The 18,916-nt window shown below is 40.7% G+C and overlaps 1 protein-coding gene across 18 annotated transcripts in view; it reads right to left on the bottom strand.

Moving 5' to 3' along the window:
- The window catches only part of FHOD3 (formin homology 2 domain containing 3), a 523,276-nt gene that overhangs the window by 106,380 nt on the left and 397,980 nt on the right, over positions 1-18,916 (bottom strand). For all 18 annotated transcript variants that reach the window (XM_086372649.1, XM_086372648.1, XM_086372647.1 and 15 more), the window contains one exon: positions 1,877-2,011. In XM_086372649.1, the coding sequence (XP_086228775.1) occupies positions 1,877-2,011 (135 nt within the window). The remainder of the gene's footprint in view (positions 1-1,876; positions 2,012-18,916) is intronic.

Below are 18,916 nucleotides of genomic sequence, written 5' to 3' on the forward strand. Positions count from 1 at the left end.
ATCTCTGAATTTTCCATGTGTTTCAGTCAGATGCTCTGCTGCTATTTGGTGGTGAAATATGTGGCTCTCTCAGAAAGCCCTGAATCATGAGCATCTAACCTGTTCCAGTAGTTTTACAAATTGGTTTTTCCAAAAGTGACAACTTCCAGAGCTACCTCATGAGAAATGGTACATACAGGTCTGGTCTTTTCATGTATCATTTGGTAGAAATCTGACAGCTCAAGGTACACCATACAAATATGGTGTGATAATGATGTTGGAAGGAATGATGCTAAAGCTGAAACTCCAGTACTTTGGCCACCTCATGTGAAGAGCTGACTCACTGGAAAAGACTCTGATGCTGGGAGGGATTGGGGGCAGGACGAGAAGGGGATGACAGAGGATGAGGTGGCTGGATGGCATCACTGACTCGATGGACGTGAGTCTCAGTGAACTCCGGGAGTTGGTGATGGACAGGGAAGCCTGGCGTGCTGCGATTCATGGCGTCGCAAAGAGTCGGACACGACTGAGCGATTGATCTGATCTGAATGATGTTGCTTTACTTCATGCAGCTTATGAATCCCCATCTTACAAAAGTCAGGATTAGTTTTTTTACCCACCAGACTTGGGATACTTGTTTTCATATAGTAATGAGTTACGGTTAAGGCAAGTTCACAGCTCTGCTCATCTCTATGACTATATAGAGGCTTCTCAGGTGGCAGTAGTGCTTAAGAACCTGCCTGCCAATGCAGGGAGCATAAGAGATGCAGGTTTGATTCCTGGGTCAGGAAGACACCCTGGAGGAGGAAATGGCAACCCACTCCAGTATTCTTGCCTGGAAAATCCCATGAACAGAGGAGTCTATACTCTTATTGGCGGCTGGGAAAAAAAAAAAGCATTATTGAACTTGTAAATCCTCGTTGACAATGCTTTATATCCTTCGTAGATTTCACTGTGAGTAATTGATCAAAGACTGTTTCCCAAAAAAACTGAAGGGAAGAAACAGGAAGCGGAGATGGGAGAGAAATAAGAAGAAAAAAGAGTGTAGAAACTACGGGAGAGATGAATGGAAGATGAAGGAGGGCGGAGGAAGGAGATGGAGAAGGCAAGAGGGAAGGAGGGGAGAGACAAAGGGAAGGGAGGAAGAGTAGGAGGAACGAGAGGTGTGAGAAAAGACGGACCAAGTGTCCAGCATTTTAAAAAGAGCTCCACAGCATGAACCCAGGCTAGAGGAGTGTTAGGGTGTGGATCAGGAGGATGGGGGGAAAGGTTGATCTGACTGAAGGAGAAAAGGAGAGATCCTGGATTCAGCAGAGCAGACAGGCCAAGACACAGAAGCTGGAGTGGGCCACCCAAGAACACATCTTTAGAGCTGGACAGAGACCAAAGAGACCAGGGGGGACAATGGCCTGGGACTAATCAATACAATGCCTTCTTCTCTCCAACAGGAGGAAATACTATTGCCTTAAAAAAATATGAAATATTGCTACAAGGAGTAAGAAACCAGGAAGTGGGAAAGCATTTTCTTTTAGGTGTCCAATAGAATATGAATAAAACATGAATAGCTTCAGGGGAAAATGTCAAATTAAGCCAATTAGGTCCTCTGCCTTCAGGAAGGCCTGGATAAAACCATTTTAGATAATGAAGGCCCCAAGAACACACAGGCCTTAATTGAATCTGGCTGGCTGGCTCTGTTTCCTGCCATAGGTTAAAGGAAGACAGGCCACAAGAAACTAGATCAAGCCTGTTTCAGGCTTGCTCTTCTTGAAAACAGAGGCAGCGTCGGAAGCAAGCATATTAATCCCTAATCCTTTAATACCAGTATTAACCATATGCAACAGTGAAAGCATGTGCTTTAATTTTCAGTTCATTAAAAAAGTTTTTAAATCCATCTTACCTGAATTTGTTTCTTTCCTCTCGTTCTATTCTCTGCAACCTTTCCTCTCTCTCCTGTCGCCGCCTCTCTCTCTCTGCTGCCAAGGACTCTTGGTGCTGTCTAAAGGATGACGTGAGAAGACCACTCACTGATGACCTAAAGACACAACGAGTCAATGTTTGAGTGGCTCGTCCAGTGATTAAAAGGACTAATGTAGGAATCAGTCAGCCTTGGTTAGAACTGAGGGTCTGCCAGTACCTAGGTAATGGGTGGGGGAAATTACTGAGTGTCTCAGGACTTCTGTTCCAAGATCTTCATCTGTAAATGGAGATAAGTAACTTGCTTTACATGCTCGGAGGACAAAAAGGCGATAATGCATATAAAATACCAAGCAGCAGGCTTGGCATATAAGCAGTCATCAATAATGAGTGATATTATTATCAAAAAGTATTCCAGGATATGCTTAAAATATAAATACATATTCTCTCCATACACACACACGCGCACATTTTAAAACTGGTTTCTGATAAGACTCTGATGACCTGGAAGAAACATTCAGCTTAAAACTGTTTTCTCTTTTACGTGTACTAAAAATATTTTGCCATATACCTATTTCTTAATATACATCCCCAAATAATTGTATCATCTTAAAACAAGGTATTGGGATGACAGATAAGGAGGAAAAAAAAAGGTCAATGGTCTGAAATCTGAACGGAATTAAGGAAATTTCATTTCCATGTCAAGAAGTGTCCATGAACAAGCAGCTTGTTCAAAGGACAGCACTTGATTATTGATGATACCACACAAACAATCTGGACTGTTCACTTAAGATGCTGTGATGGGGATGGTCAGCTATGTGAAGGCCTTAGTGAAGAATAAGAGGGGAACCACAGAAAATTTTAAGTCAGGAGAATGGACGGAAGAAAGCAAAATTAGGGAACTATATGAGAAATAAAGAAGAGGGTTAGCTGGGAAGGGGAGTCTGTTGGACCTCTGGGGAATAATAAAATCTGTGACAGACAACTGAACCTTTGTTTATTGGGAAAACGTCTAAACTAAGACACAAATATTTCTGATATATAGCTTGGGTGATAGCCTACTTGAATTTGATGAATATGCCTGCCTCGTGGGGAACACAAGGTCCCTCAGCACAGGAGAAAGATGTGACTATTGCAGCACACACATTCTGCCATAAGTCGTACAGCTGTTCTCCCTAGAAAAGGTGAGTCACCTCTGGCAACCCATCAGAGGTGGGAGGAGAAGCAGAGGGAAGAAACCACCATACCCAGTTGCTCCAAGGAGGGAGTAACCAAAGCCTCTGTGAGCAGCTTTCAGCAGGACAAAGCTCTCTGCAGGAGGCCCCCTTTGTTTTGTCACTTTAGCAAAACTATATTATAACTAACCTTAAACCAGGCACCCCCAGGCTCTGCCGGAGCACACTTTTCTTTCTTGTTTTTTTTTTTTTTAATTTATTTATTTTAATTGGAGGCTAATTACTTTACAATATTGTATTGGTTTTGCCATATATCAACATGAATCCGCCATGGGTGTACACGTGTTCCCTATCCTGACCCCCACTCCCACCTCCCTCCCCGTACCATCCCTCTGGATCGTCCCAGTGCACCAGCCCCAAGCATCCTGTATCCTGCATTGAACCTGGACTGGCGATTAGTTTCTTATATGATATTACACATGTTTCAATGCCATTCTCCCAAATCTCCCCACCCTCTCCCTCTCCTACAGAGTCCAAAAGACTGTTCTATACATCTGTGTCTCTTTTGCTGTCTTGCATACTGGGTTATTGTTACCATCTTTCTAAATTCCATATATATGCATTAGTATACTGTATTGGTGTTTTTCTTTCCGACTTGACTCTGTATAATAGGCTCCAGTTTCATCCACCTCATTAGAACTGATTCAAATGTATTCTTTTTAATGGCTGAGTAATACTCCATTGTGTATGTGTACCACAGCTTTCTTATCCATTCATCTGCTGATGGACATCTAAGTTGCTTCCATGTCCTGGCTATTATAAACAGTGTTGCGATGAACACTGGGGTACACGTGTCTCTTTCAATTCTGGTTTCCTCAGTGTGTATGCCCAGCAGTGGGATTGCTGCGTCATAAGGCAGTTCTATTTCCAGTTTTTTAAGGAATCTCCACACTGTTCTCCATAGTGGCTGTACTAGTTTGCATTCCCATCAACAGTGTAAGAGGGTTCCCTTTTCTCCACAGCCTCTCCAGCATTTATTGCTTGTAGACTTTTGGATAGCAGCCATTCTGACTGGTGCCAAGCACACTTTTCAAACCTTTTGATCACACAGTATCTTGCTTCCTGTTGGTTTCTTCTTTAGATCAAAGAAGTAAAAATGAAGAGTAAGTAATTAACAGACGACTATATCTTCTCCCCAGTCTCCCTGTCAGTAATCCTATGAAAAATTGTGAGAACAAGATAGCATCTAAAGAAAGATCACAAAGAGCTGATGAGCTTGCATGCAATGGGAGATGGCAATGAATCTGCACCTCTGTCTCAATGATTAAGGCTTCCCTGCTAGCTCAGTCGGTAAAGAAATCTGCCTGCAATGCAGGAGGCATGGGTTTGATCCCTGGCTTGGGAAAATTCCCTAGAGAAGGACATGGCAACCCACTCCAGTATTCTTGCCTGGAGAATCCGATGGACTGAGGAGCCTGGCAGGCAACAGTCCACGGGGTCACAAAGAATCAGACACAACTGAAGTGACTGAGCATGCACACATCTCAATGATTAAGTGAGATCACTCCCCCCTTTAATTTGGGGCACCAGGTTATATATATATATATATATATCTGCTAGGTAAAAGTTATTAATCAGGTTGCTGCTGCTGCTGCTAAGTCGCTTCAGTTGTGTCCGACTCTGTGTGACCCCATAGATGGCAGCCCGCCAGGCTCCCCCGTCCCTGGGATTCTCCAGGCAAGAACACTGGAGTGGGTTGCCATTTCCTTCTCCAATGCATGAAAGTGAAAAGTGAAAGTCAAGTTGCTCAGTCATGTCAGACTCTTCGCGACCCCATGGACCCCATAATCTTTTCACAGCTGAGAAAAATCTTTGGAGTTGATTTGGGGACATGAGTCCGCCTTCTCCTCAGGATGCTGGCTTTCTGATTAAAGAAACCTTTCTGTTCCTACTGGCACTTGAATCTTGAGTATTGATTTCTGAGCAGTGAGGACCCAGATCTAAGCTCAGTAACACCTACAGTCTGGGCTTACTAGGCATCTAATACATCAACTTGGATCCTTAGGCATAGAGAGAATTTTATCATCCATATAAACACAGTTATGTCTTACATAACTTCTATCTTCTTTTTGCTACTATCACATATTTCTCTTTCTGTTATATGCAGCCAAATCTAATCCACAATCAGGTGAAGGGGTTTCCTATGACTCTCACACAGTGACTGAGAGAAACTGTTATGAGTGAAATAGACTTGCTTAACCTGATTAATTGGAGAAGGCAATGGCACCCCAGTCCAGTCCTCTTGCCTGGAAAATCCCATGGGCAGAGGAGCCTGGTGGGCTGCGGTCCATGAGGTCACGTAGAGTCGGACACGACTGAGCGACTTCACTTTCACTTTTCACTTTCATGCATTGGAGAAGGAAATGGCAACCCACTCCAGTGTTCTTGCCTGGAGAATGCCAGGGATGGGGGAGCCTGGTGGGCTACCATCTATGGGGTCGCACAGAGTCAGACACGACTGAAGCGACTTAGCAGCAGCAGCAGCAACCTGATTAATAAATTGTACCTAGCAGATGAATATATATATATATATATATATAAAACCTGGTGCCCCAAATTAAAGAAAACATAATCTTTTCAAATACACAGAAACTATTTAAAAACTGACTGTCAATCCTGCGACAAAGTTCAAGCTCATGAGTGAATGACAAGAGTTGGTTTTCATGTGCGCTACCTTCCTAACCACAATACAATTGAGTTAAAAATAAATAACAAGAAGATACATTTGAAAAATCCATATAATTGTAAAGTTTTTAAATGTTTCTAATTAATTCAGGTCAAAGAAAAAATATACAGAAAATTAGAAAATATTCAAAGAGTATTATATCAAGACTATGTATCAAAAGACTACTTATGAAAAGACTATATATTAAAATGTTTAGGATATTTCTAAAGCATAATGAGTGGTCAACTCAACAATCTGGAAAGCAGAATGGAATTAACTCATTATTCTTAGAAATAGAAGAAAATTTTCTAAACCTGACAATGGGTATTTAGTAAAAACAAATTTTTTAAACTATGGTAAGCATCATTCCTAATGTTGAAGCATTTAAGTTTAATATTAGAAATGATAGGAGACTCCCAGAATTGCCTGTATTTGATATTATTCTGGTAGTCTTCCAGCACACTAAGATAAGATAAACAAGTAAAAGCATAAGGAAGGGAAAGAAATACAATGTCATTATTTGCAGATAATATGATCTATTTAGAAAATCCAAAACCCGTACAAGTTATTAGAATTAATAAGAGCCCAACAAGGTTTCTCAATGTAAAATGTGCAAATACTAATTGTATTTTCATATAACAGCAACAATTAATAAGTTAACTACATGGTAACTACAAATTACTTCATTATAAGAAAGACATAATGTCTTAGTAAAAGACATAAATAAATGACCTAAACAACTAGATCACATTCACATATAGAAAGATTCAATACAGTCAAGATGACAATTCTTTTTCAACTTATACAATTTCAAATCAATTTCATTCAACATTCCAAAAGGATTTTTCATGGAACATTACAAGGTGGCTCCAAAATGTTTATGGAAGAACTGAGATCCAAGGATGACCAAGACAACTTTGAATAAGAACAAAGTGGATCACTGGCCCCACTAGATATCAAGCCCATTCTAAAACCACAGTGGTTAATTGTGAATGTGGTCTTGGTGCAAGAACAGAGACATGGAATGACAGATTCATACGCAAATGGTATCTTGATTCATGATAGACATGTCATTACAGATTAGTAGGAACATAACGGATTATTTGGGCTTCCCCTGTGGCTCAGCGGTAAAGAATGTGCCTGCCAAAGCAGGAGACACAGGTTCAATCCCTGGGTGGGGAAGATCCCCTGGAGAAAGAAATGACAAACTGGTCCAGTATTCTTGCCTGGGAAATCCCATATACAGAGGAGCCTGGCAGGCTATAATCCATGGGGTCGCAAAAGAGTCAGACAGGACTTAGTAACTAAATAAAGAAACCAAAAAACGGACTATTTAACAAATGGTGCTGAGACGACTATTAGCCGTGTAAGACAAAAATACAGCAGCCCCTCCTCGTGCCAAACACAAAAATAAATTCTGGGAAGTTTAAGTGAAACATGTAAAAAGCAAAACTTTACAACACCTACATATTAGGATAGAAAAGAATTTTTTCAGACCAGAAATCCAAAAGGGCAGTCAAAAAGGGAAATTTTAATACATATGCACATGTTACATTAGTAAATTTACATACACTGAAAGACCACATAAGAATAGAGAGAAGCCGCAGCCTGGGAGAAGCTAATTGTAACACATACAGACCACAAAGTATTAGTAAGCAATACAAAGAGAACTCCTTTGAATCCATATGAAAAAGACAAACTGCCCACTGGAAAAATAGGCAAAGAAAAAATGAGCAAAAGACAGTGGGCATTTTATTGAAGAAGAAAATGAAATCACCAGTAAATACATGAACGATACTCATCTTCACTAGAGTTCAGGGAGAGGAGATGCAAGCTAAACCCACAGTGAGATACTGTTTCACACCTTCCAGGCTGCAGACTGACAAAAATTCATGCCTGAAGACACTATGCTGGTGCTGCTGCTAAGTCGCTTCAGTCGTGTCCGACTCTGTGCGACCCCATAGATGGCAGCCCACCAGGCTCCCCCGTCCCTGGGATTCTCCAGGCAAGAACACTGAAGTGGGTTGCCATTTTCTTCTCCAATGCATGAAAGTGAAAAGTGAAAGTGAAGTCGCTCAGTCGTGTCCGACTCCTAGTGACCCCATGGACTGCAGCCTTCCAGGCTCCTCCGTCCATGGGATTTTCCAGGCAAGAGTACTGGAGTGGGGTGCCATTGCCTTCTCCAGAAGACACTATACACTGCCACAAAACAAGACAACAAGAACCCCCATATACTGTGTCTGGGAGTGTAAGCTCGTAAAATCCTTTCAGAGAAACGCTTAATACATCTGGAGATGTGTTTATCCCACAATCCAGAAAATCCACTTCTAGGTTTATACTACAAAGTACACCTTTACACCTTTGCATGTATAAAGATGACAGACACGTACAAGAATAGAATATACTACACTGCTTTGTACTACTAACAGCTAATAACTTGAAACAGCATAAATATCAACAAGTAGAAAAGCGAAATAAAATTACAGTGTATTTATACAAAGGAATACTCTATACCCGAAGAAATGAATGAAATAGAGTGATATAGACTAATTTGGACGATTCTTAAAAGCATAGTATATTGATAGTGACAAGTAATTTGAAGAACATGAAGAGAATGTTATCATTTTTATGAAGTTTAAATACACATAAAACAAAACCACTGGAGAAGACAATGGCAACCCACTCCAGTACTCTTGCCTGGAAAATCCCATAGACGGAAGAGCCTGGAGGGCTGCAGTCCATGGGGTCGCTGGGAGTCGGACACGCCTGAGTGACTTCACTTTCACTTTTCACGTTCATGCATTGGCAAAGGAAATGGCAACCCACTCCAGTGTTCTTGCCTGGAGAATCCCAGGGACGGGGGAGCCTGGTGGGCTGCCGTCTATGGGGTCGCACAGAGTCGGACACGACTGAAGCAACTTAGCAGCAGCAGCAGAGCAAAACCACACACTATTTAGGGATTCATGAATATTTAGAAAAAATATAAAAACATATGAAAATATGCTCTGCTTAGTTTCTCAGTCATGTCCGACTCTTTGCAACCCCATGAACTGTGGCCCACCAGGCTCTTATGTCCATGGGATTCTCCAGGCAAGAATACTGGAGTGGGTTGCCATGCCCTCCTCCAGGACATCTCCCCAACTCAGGGATCGAACCCAGGTTTCCCTCATTACAGGTGGGTTCTTTACCATCTGAGCTACCAGGGAAGCCCGAGTATCTTTGAATCCCCAAGCTAGCTGAACATTAAAAGTTATGTGCAATCACAGAATTTGAAAACAAAAAATGAAACAAAAAATAAGGTACCCTACATAGAACTGGGGCTTCCCAGGTGGCACTAGTGGTAAAGAACCAGCCTGCAATGCAGGTTAGACGTAAGAGGTGTGGGTTCGATCCCTGGGTTGGGAAGATCCCCTGGAGGAGTGCGTGGCAACCCACTCCATTATTCTTGCCTGGAGAATGCCATGGACAGAGGAGCATGGTGGCCTACAGTCTATAGGGTCACACAGAGTCGGACAAGACTGAAGCAATTTAGCACGCATGCACTACACAGGACTATTATTTTAGGTGAATCTGATTCTATTAATAGCTCAGCTCTCAGCCTGCCCTGTGTGGTGGTCTCAAGGACCAGCAGCTTCGGGTCTTGAGTTTTCTTTTCAGAGGGAGGAGAGAGAAGTTCTTGGGTAAGGAACAAAATAAGAACCTTGCCATTTCCCCTTGCGCTTCTGACTTTAATTTGTTCTTCTAAATATATCAGCTTGTTCCAGGAAAAACTTCATGCGTGGTAACTTAATAATGGGTCATTAGTGGCTATACTAATGAGTTCACAGTGAAGCTTCTCTATATCATTCGTTAACATCATTTCCTTTCAGATGAGAACACTGGACCTTGTTTAAAATTAGAACAGTATTAGAACTTGGGAAAATAAAACTGCTTCCATCTTGTTGAGTGGATGCTATCATTTCTTCCCCGGGTGCCTCTTAGGAAGGGAAATGCAGATGATCCCCTGTCTACTGAGACCCTGCAAAGGAAGACCTCATGTTGGGTCTGAGGCCAGAGGACATGTGAATGTGCTACCAGGTCGTGTTAACACGTGGAGGCTCTTTCCTTTCAGAAGTAAGATGTGAGATGCTAAGGCAAAGCAATGAAGACTGGTTCCTCTTCTAAAGTGAAGCACAATGCCTTCTATAACTCGAAATCCATTCCCTTGGATGCCCTAACACAGATCCCTGAAGCTGGAAGGGACGATCAAAGGGCCCCATGAGCTTATCTGTCCCGGATGCACAGAAGCCATTTTGGTCATACTAGGAACCAAGAGTCGGAGAAGGCAATGGCACCCCACTCCAGTACTCTTGCCTGGAAAATCCCATATATGGAGGAGCCTGGTAGGCTGTAGTCCATGGGGTCGCTAAGAGTCGGATATGACTGAGCGACTTCCCTTTCACTTTTCACTTTCATGCACTGGAGAAGGAAATGGCAACCCACTCCAGTACTCTTGCCTGGAGAATCCCAGGGACAGGGGAGCCTGGTGGGCTTCCGTCTATAGGGTCGCACAAAGTCAGACACGACTGAACAGACTTAGCAGCAGCAGCAGCAGCAGTAGCAGCAGTAACCAAGAGTTACATATATAATATTAATAAATTAAATTTCCCTAGGTCTCCCTCTATCTACATATTCCCAATATGTGAGAGTATGAACTCTGGCTCTGTAAACCTGTGGAAATAAGCTCACCTAGAATATCAATGCTAGAAAGTATTCAAACCACACAAAGGGAATATCTCAAATCATTGCTAAAAACAACTATATCCAAATACCAAAATTCAAGCTAGTATGGTGAATTTTTCTCTTTATAAAGGCATCCTTAACAGATTTTTACCTTTCAAATGAAATATTTCAGGAAAATGCCTACAGTGATTGGAAGTTGTTGCACTGTTTAATCTTGGCCAGCCTGGGGACCAGCTGTGATGTGAAGGAATTAAATGCAGGGCTTTAGATTGAGAAAACCTGAGTATGGCCAGTCAGTTAACCTCTCTGAGCCTCAGTTTACCTGCTTGTAAAATGGAGATAATAATACTCCATATTATATGAGTGTGCATAGGAACCTGCTTAGAATAGCATATGGGTCACAGGAGGCACTCAAGAAACATCACTTTATGTTGGGAGTAGAAAGTCTACAAACACAGAGGAAGGTCTGAGCCGTGGTCTCCAAGGCCAGATCTGGAATACAACACTGGCAGTTCTCAGCGTGAGGGGCTACAGTGGGCTGTGGGTTTGATCTGAACCTTTCTGTCATGGCTCCAAGCTGGGTCTGTGGTGAGGGCTGCATGCCACCAGGAATGCACCTGGGAAGCTGAAGTCATCTAAGTTACACCCAAGGCAGCTGCAGCCAAGCGAAGCCACGCAAGAATGCAGGTGGCCAGAGGCCAGAGAGGTTTTGCAAGGGAGCGGATGATATACTCTGAGCAAGAGGAATTGCAATATTTAATCTTGGATGAAAAAGGCTCTAGGAACTACCCCAGAAATCCCACCTGTTTCAGGCCTCCCTTCCTGGGATGTCTGGAGCAGGAACTCGACTGCACCGAGATACGGTTTGTAATGAGGGAATGGAGACGACACAGTGTGCCAATTATTCTGCACAAAATGGCTCTTTTAATCCATACAACTTCTTGTACTAAGCTCTATTATTCTCTCCTTTATAGATGAGAAAATAGAGGCACAGAGAAGTTCAGGATGTAGCAGAGCTGAGCTTTTTAAACAGGCCTGTCAGGCTGGAGCCCTCATGTTGACCTATATTCCTCCCCTCCCCACACCACGGGTACTTAGTAAAGTACCATTTGTGCAGTACTTGCCACAGTACATGCATCAGTTTAAATTTTTTTTCCATTTCTTTCCTAAAAATGACCACTACCCTAAATTTGGTCTTCATCATTTCCACATATGTTATTATATTTCCTCCTGCAGTCTAAATTTCTAGGCTGGATCCTGTTTTCTCATTTGTCCTTGTCTCCCGACACTTAGAAGAGATGCATGATGAGTCACCTGATGAATGAATTAGATGCTGAATAACAAGGATGTAGCAAGTCAGATACAACTGTACACACTAGTCTCCATGTGTCTACATGCTCAGCCCATTCTCTAAGCGAAAACACATGATGATGACCTGCTGAGATAATGTCTTATGCGTAGGACTCTGTGCCCCTGGCAACAGCTGAGTGAATACAGTGGATTCCTCCCCAAAGGCAGTTCATTCAAAGTCAAGTGGTGGGTGAGGCTTCTGGTGTAGAAGGTCAGGCTAATAATAGTCATGTGCCCAGGACTTGCAACTGGAAGATAGGAAAAGAATATGTAGTTGGGAGGAAGTGAAAGTGTTAGTCACTCAGTCATGTCCAACTCTTTGCAACACCATGGACTATAGCCCACCAGGCTCCTCTGTCCATGAAATTCTCCAGGCAAGAATATTGGAGTGGGGTCTCCCACATTGCAGGCGGATTCTTTACCATTTGAGCCACTAGGGAGAAGCAGAAGCCAAAGGGTCAGGTGGCATGAGTTAAAGTTGTAAGAAGATCATTGCCTCAACAGTGGTAAAATATGGATTAAACATAGCTAAAACACAAGGCCTGCGAGGATCAAACTTTCTGAATTACACGGTAGAATGAAGGTGAAGAATGTTTATAGGAATCCAAAAAAAAAAAGAGAGAGAGAGAGAGAGATAATTTACAAGGTGTGGCATCTATTAAGAAATAACCCATAAAGAGGAAATAAAATCAATCAACTGAAAACAATTCAGAAATGACACAGATGGTAGAACTAGAAGACTAAAACATTAGAAGTTATTATGACTATAGGCCACAGATACAAGAAGTTAAACAAACTATGAACATGTTCAGACATGAAAGATACAAAAAAAGAGCTCAGTTCAGATAATCTAGTAGACTTTTTCCAACAAAGACATAAAGATGGACCACAGGCACATGAAAGGATACTCAATATCACGAATCATCAGTTAGACATTATTTCACACCTGCCAGAAAGACTTATCAAAAGGACAGGCAATAACAAGGGTTGGCAAGAATGTGGAGAAAGGGAACCCCTATTCCCTGTTGGTAAAATATAAGTTGTTGCAGCCATTATGGAAGAGTATGGATGTTCCTCCAAAAAATTAAAAACAGAACCACCATATGACCCAAAAGTTACATTTCTAGATATTTATCCAAAGAAAACAAAAAGACTAATTTGAAAAGATACATACATCCCTGTGTTCTCTGATCATTATTTACAATAGGCAAGATGTAGAAATCTAAATGTTCACTGATGGATGAATGGATAGAGGATACGTGGTGTATGTTACACAATGGGACATTATTCAGTCACAAAAACAATAAAATCTTGCTTTTGTGATAACACAGAAGAACAGTATGAAATAAGATACAGAAAGACAGATATCATATGATTTCATTCATTTGTAGAATCTAAAAAAAAAAAAAATAACAAAACAAACGAACATACTAAACAAGCTCATAGATAAAGTAAACATATTGGTGGTTTTGCCAGAGGAGGAGGGTGAGGGGTTAGACAAAATAGGGGAAGGGTATTAAGAGATAAAAACGTCCAAATATAAAATGAATAAGTCCTGGGAATATAACTATAGTCAGTAATGCTGAACTTCATATTTGAAAGTGACAGACCATACTAGACTTTTGATGCCAACCCTTTTGCAATGTATACAAATGTCGAACCTCTATGTTGTACACCTGAAACTGATACCATGCTGTATGTCAATTATGCTTCAATTTTTTAAAAATCCAGCTGAAAAGGTGCTTGACACTTGAGGGAAAAATAATGAACTTGCATAGAAACAGAAACTATTCAAAATGAACAATGAGAAAAAAGACTGAAAGAAATCAATAGAGCACTCATAAACTTTGGTAAAGCTTCAAGTTGCTCAATATATATGCAATTAAAGTTATCAAAAGAAAGGAGAGGTGAAAAGTACCCCCAAATTTAAAGAAATAAGCACTGAAAATTTTCCCATTTTGATAAAATTACAACCCACAGATCCAAGAATCTCAACAAAACTCAAGCACAAAAAAAATTAAAAATGAAGAAAACTACACTATGTCACATGAAAATCAAAATTTTAAAACCAATAAAAAAGAGAGGATCTTAAAAGCAGCCAGAGGAAAAATGACATATTGCTTGCAGAGGTACAAAAACTATTGCAGAATATTTGTCAGAAACAATAAAAGCTACAAAGTAGAGAAACATCTTTAAATCACTGAAAGAAAAAAACCTGTCAACCTATAATTCTTTACCTTTAAAAACTGAAGGGGAAATAAAGGCCTTTACAGATGTACAAAACACAGAGGGAATTTATCATCAGAATATCTTCAGTACAAGAAATGTTAAAGAAAACCCTTCAAGTAGAAGATAAATAACATCACATAGGCACCTTGATCTATACAAAGAAATAAAAACAATAAAAAAATAAAATATGTGAACATAAAGCATATTTATCATTGTTTAAATATGCTTAAAAGATAATAGATTGTCTAAAGCAAGCATAATAATTTATCAATCATAAGTTGATAATCATATATAAATGCTCAAACATCCCCATTAAAAGGCAGAGGTGGTCAGATTCAAGAAAAAAAAGCAAGACTCAACAATATGCTGTTTACAAAAACAAAACAAAACCCACTTTAAATATAAAATTAATTCCACCCAATTTAAATATAAAACATATAAAACATACTACCCAATAATATCAGGATACATATTCTTTTCAAATGCACACAGAACATTTGCAACAATGGACCATATTCTGGGCTATAAAATAAAGCTCTATACATTTAAAAGGATTCAAGCCATACAAAATATACTCTCCCATACAAATACATGCTCCTTCCAAATAAAGAAAAAAAAAAGTTCTCTGTCCCCATTTTTATTAAATTAGAAATCAATAACAAAGACCTGGAAAATCCACAAATATTTATAAGCTAAATAAATACTCTGAAAAAATTTATGGAAAAAGGATAAATCAAAAGGGAAATTAAAAAAGCATTTTGAACTAAGTTAAAATAAAAACACAACCTGTTAAAAATTTGTGGAATGCAGCTAAAGCAATACTTAGAAGGAAATTTATAACAGTAAATGCCTATATTAGAAAAGGCAATAAATCTCAAAACAATGGCCTCATCTTCCAATTTAGAAAAATAAGAACAAATTTAACCAAAAGTAAGCAGACAAGTATATAGAGTAGAAATCAATGAAACAAAAAAAAATTTGACAACTAACACCAAAAGCTGATTCTTTGAAATCAATAAAATTAATAAACCTCTAGCCAGATTGCTTAGAGAAAAAAAGAAGACAAATATTACAAACTGTAGGACTGAAAGAGGTGACTTCACTACAGATTCTACAGCTTTTAAAAGAATAATAAGGCCTTCCTTTGTGGGCTCAGTGGTAAAAAATTCGCCTGTCAATTCAGGAGAAAGGGTTTGATCCCTTATCCAGGAAGATCCCACATGACTCAGAGCAACTAAGCCCATGTTCCACGGCTACTGAGCCTGTGCTGCAACTGACGAGCCCAGGTGCTGCAAGTACCGAAACCTGTGCACCTGGAGCCTGTGCACTGTGACGAGAGAAGCCATCGCAATGAGAAGCCACACCAGAGAGTGGCTTCACCCCTCACCACACCAGAGAGTGGCCCTGGCTTGCTGCAACTAGAGAAGAGCCTGCCCAGCAATGAAGACCCAGCACAGTCAAAAATAAATACACATAATCGTTAAAAAAAAGAATAAGGGAATGTTTTGAGCAACTTTACACCAATAAACTTGACAACTTAGATGAAAGGGAAAAATCCCTTGAAAGACAAAAACTACTAATGGTCACTCAAGAAGAAATAGATGACTTGATATGAATTGATATCAGATAAGCATCTTGATGAAAGTGAAAGTGGAGAGTGAGAGAGTTGGCTTAAAACGAAAACTAAGATCATGGCATCTGGTCCCATCACTTCATGGAAATAGATGGGGAAACAGTGGAAACAGTGTCAGACTTTATTTTTGGGAGCTCCAAAATCACTGCAGATGGTGATTGCAGCCAATTAAATGAAATTAAAAGACACTCCTTGGAAGGAAAGTTATGACCAACCTAGATAGCATATTAAAAAGAAGAGACATTACTTTGCCAACAAATGTCCATCTAGTCAAGGCTATGGTTTTTCCTGTGGTCATGTATGGATGTGAGAGTTGGACTGTGAAGAAAGCTGAGTGCCAAAGAATTGATGCTTTTGAACTGTGGTGTTGGAGAAGACTCTTGAGAGTCCCTTGGACTGCAAGGAGATCCAACCAGTCCATCCTAAAGGAGATCAGTCCTGGGAGGACTGATGTTGAAGCTGAAACTCCAGTACTTTGGCCACCTCATGTGAAGTGTTGACTCATTGGAAAAGACTCTGATGCTGGGAGGGATTGGGGGTAGGAGGAGAAGGGGACGACAGAGGATGAGATGGCTGGATGGCATCACTGACTCAATGGACGTTGAGTCTGAGTGAACTCGGGGAGTTGGTGATGGACAGGGAGGCCTGGCGTGCTGTGATTCATGGGGTCGCAAAGAGTCGGACACGACCGAGCGACTGAACGGAACTGAAGCATCTACTAAAGGTATTGAATGTATAGTTTAAAACTCTACTCTCAGATAGTTTCCCTGGTGAATTCTAAAAAATACATAAGACAGATATAACAGTTCTACACAAACTTTTATAGAAAGTTGAAAAGGAAGGAAAGATATTTCTTCTCCTTTTATGAGGTCAGCATTACTCTGGTATACAACCATTTTGGAAGATAGTTTACTTAATAATACTTAAGAAGCTAAACATGTACCTACCATATGACTGAGCCATTTCTATTTATCCAGAAGAAATTAAAGCAAATTTCCATACAAAGATTTGTATACAACTATTCACAGCCAAGGAAATCAAACCAGTCAATCCTAAAGGAAATCAACCCTGAATATTCACTGAAAAGACTGGTACTGAAGCTAAAGCTCCAATACACCTTGGCCACCTGATGCAAAGAGCCAACTCATTGGAAAAGACCCCGATGCTGGGAATGATTGATGGCAAGAGGAGAAGCGGGTGACAGAGGATGAGATATTTGTATGGCATCACTAACTCAATGGACATGAGTTTGAGCAAGCTCCAGGAGATAGTGAAGGATAGGGAAGCCAGGCGTGCTGTAGTCCACAGGGGTCGCAGAGAGTTGGACATGACTTAGCAACTGAGCAACAACAACTCATAGCTGAAACTGAAAAGAACCCAAGTATCAATCAAGAGGCAAACATAAATTGTGGTACAATCATCCAATTGAGTACTACTCAGAAATAAAAAGGTCTTAACTACTGAAACATGCAATAAAACCGAGGAGTCCCAAACCAATTACACTAGCTGAAAAAGGCCAAACCCTCTCCAAGGGTACTTAATGCATGATGACATTTATATGAAATTCTCAGAAATGCAAACTAATCTATAATGACAGAAAACCATCCGTAGTTGCTTGGGGATAGGGAAGGGCAGTCATAATCACAAAAGGGTGTGAGAAAATGCTTTAGAGTAATAAATTTGAGCATTATCTCAATTGTGGTAATAGCTTCACTGGCCAACATATGTCAAAACTTATGTGCAATTTTCTGTATGTCAATCATACTGCAAATGCTGTTTTAAAATAAATGCTCCTTTGGTAAGTTTGAGTTGAGTAAAATCTTTTCATATAAGAAGCAAATCTTATATTTGCTTTATATAAGCAAATCTTATATATTACATTTATTATATCAATGTTATATATCTTATATAATGTTATCTTATATAACATCTAATATATTTTATATAAAGTTATTATATCTTATATGTTACATTTCTTATATCAAAAATAAATCATAATCTCTGGTTAAATATTAACAAAACCCAAACTAACCTCACAAATTGATACTTGAAACTATCACTTAATTCACAAGTAGGTGATTTAATATGAAGACTTAGAGGTCAATAGTAATAATAAAATGGCAATTCAATGATGCAATATGGTTTCCTGCAATGGTGAGACTGTTGTCACAACCTGCTTATTAAACTGGGCTCAGCCAGACTAATGATCATAGACAAGAGGAAACTCTGGGATGTGCCCAGCTATAAAAGTCATTTTGCTTGCCCTGAAACAAGGAAACATCAGAACCCTCTTCACACCTTCAGGGCCATATCCCAGCTTTCATGATGAAATGAGCAAGTTCAAGGCAGACCTAAGAAACAGGTAACTTTTCTTCATCAACACTGCTACAACCCTTCAGGATTCTGTCACCGAAGATGGGGATGTGGTTTTAAAGGTTCCTTCCACTCTCTCCTCCCCAACCGGTCACACACCACTTCAATGCAGGTCTGAGCTTCCCGGCCACAGGAGGGCGCCTGCGGCTGCGTGGAGACTGGTGCCCTGTGCTGTCTCTCGGGCTGTCCTGGCTCATGCAAAAAGGATGACGCCATCCTCCCGGCCTGGCTGGTGTCACGCTCTGTCCTGTCCTCCTGCCCCTTCTGCAGGCCCCGAGCCCAGGAATGTAGCAGTTCTTGCCCCTTCTGTCTTACTTCCCACCCTCCCATCTAAGACCAAGTAAGTCCTCTAGCCAGAAGGAGATCAGTCCTTTTCCATCATACATCCACCTATATTTGGCTTCACAATTAACACATTCTCCTGGCAGCTTCCAAAAGCACTGACTGCACAAGCCCCTCCCATGTCCCAGTTTCCAGGCCATGCTGGCTTGAACTGAGGCCCATCCTTTTGGTCTTCTCCCTTCCTCTCCACTCCAGGCCAACTTACCCCCTCACCGCCCACCTGCACCCCCATCGGCATGCTCGCCTCTCCTCTGAATATGTATCTTTCAAACACAGTCTCCTAACTATTCCAGGATCATGACTTGAAGAAAGATGTGCAATCACTCTATTTTCTTATCTCCCTTGTTACCTTCCCTCCTACGCTCTGCCCTCTCAGTGGAGGGGGACAAGGTGCAATTTGTCTTGTGTTGGTGACTCGGTTTCCCAGACCTCTTACTAGAGGTGTCCGTCACGAGGACACAGGACCCATGCTGG

The sequence above is a fragment of the Bos grunniens genome, chromosome 24 (genome assembly GCF_055505025.1).
Source record: "Bos grunniens cultivar Pamir isolate PY7600 chromosome 24, Bosgru_T2T1.0, whole genome shotgun sequence".
Taxonomy (NCBI): domain Eukaryota; kingdom Metazoa; phylum Chordata; class Mammalia; order Artiodactyla; family Bovidae; genus Bos; species Bos grunniens.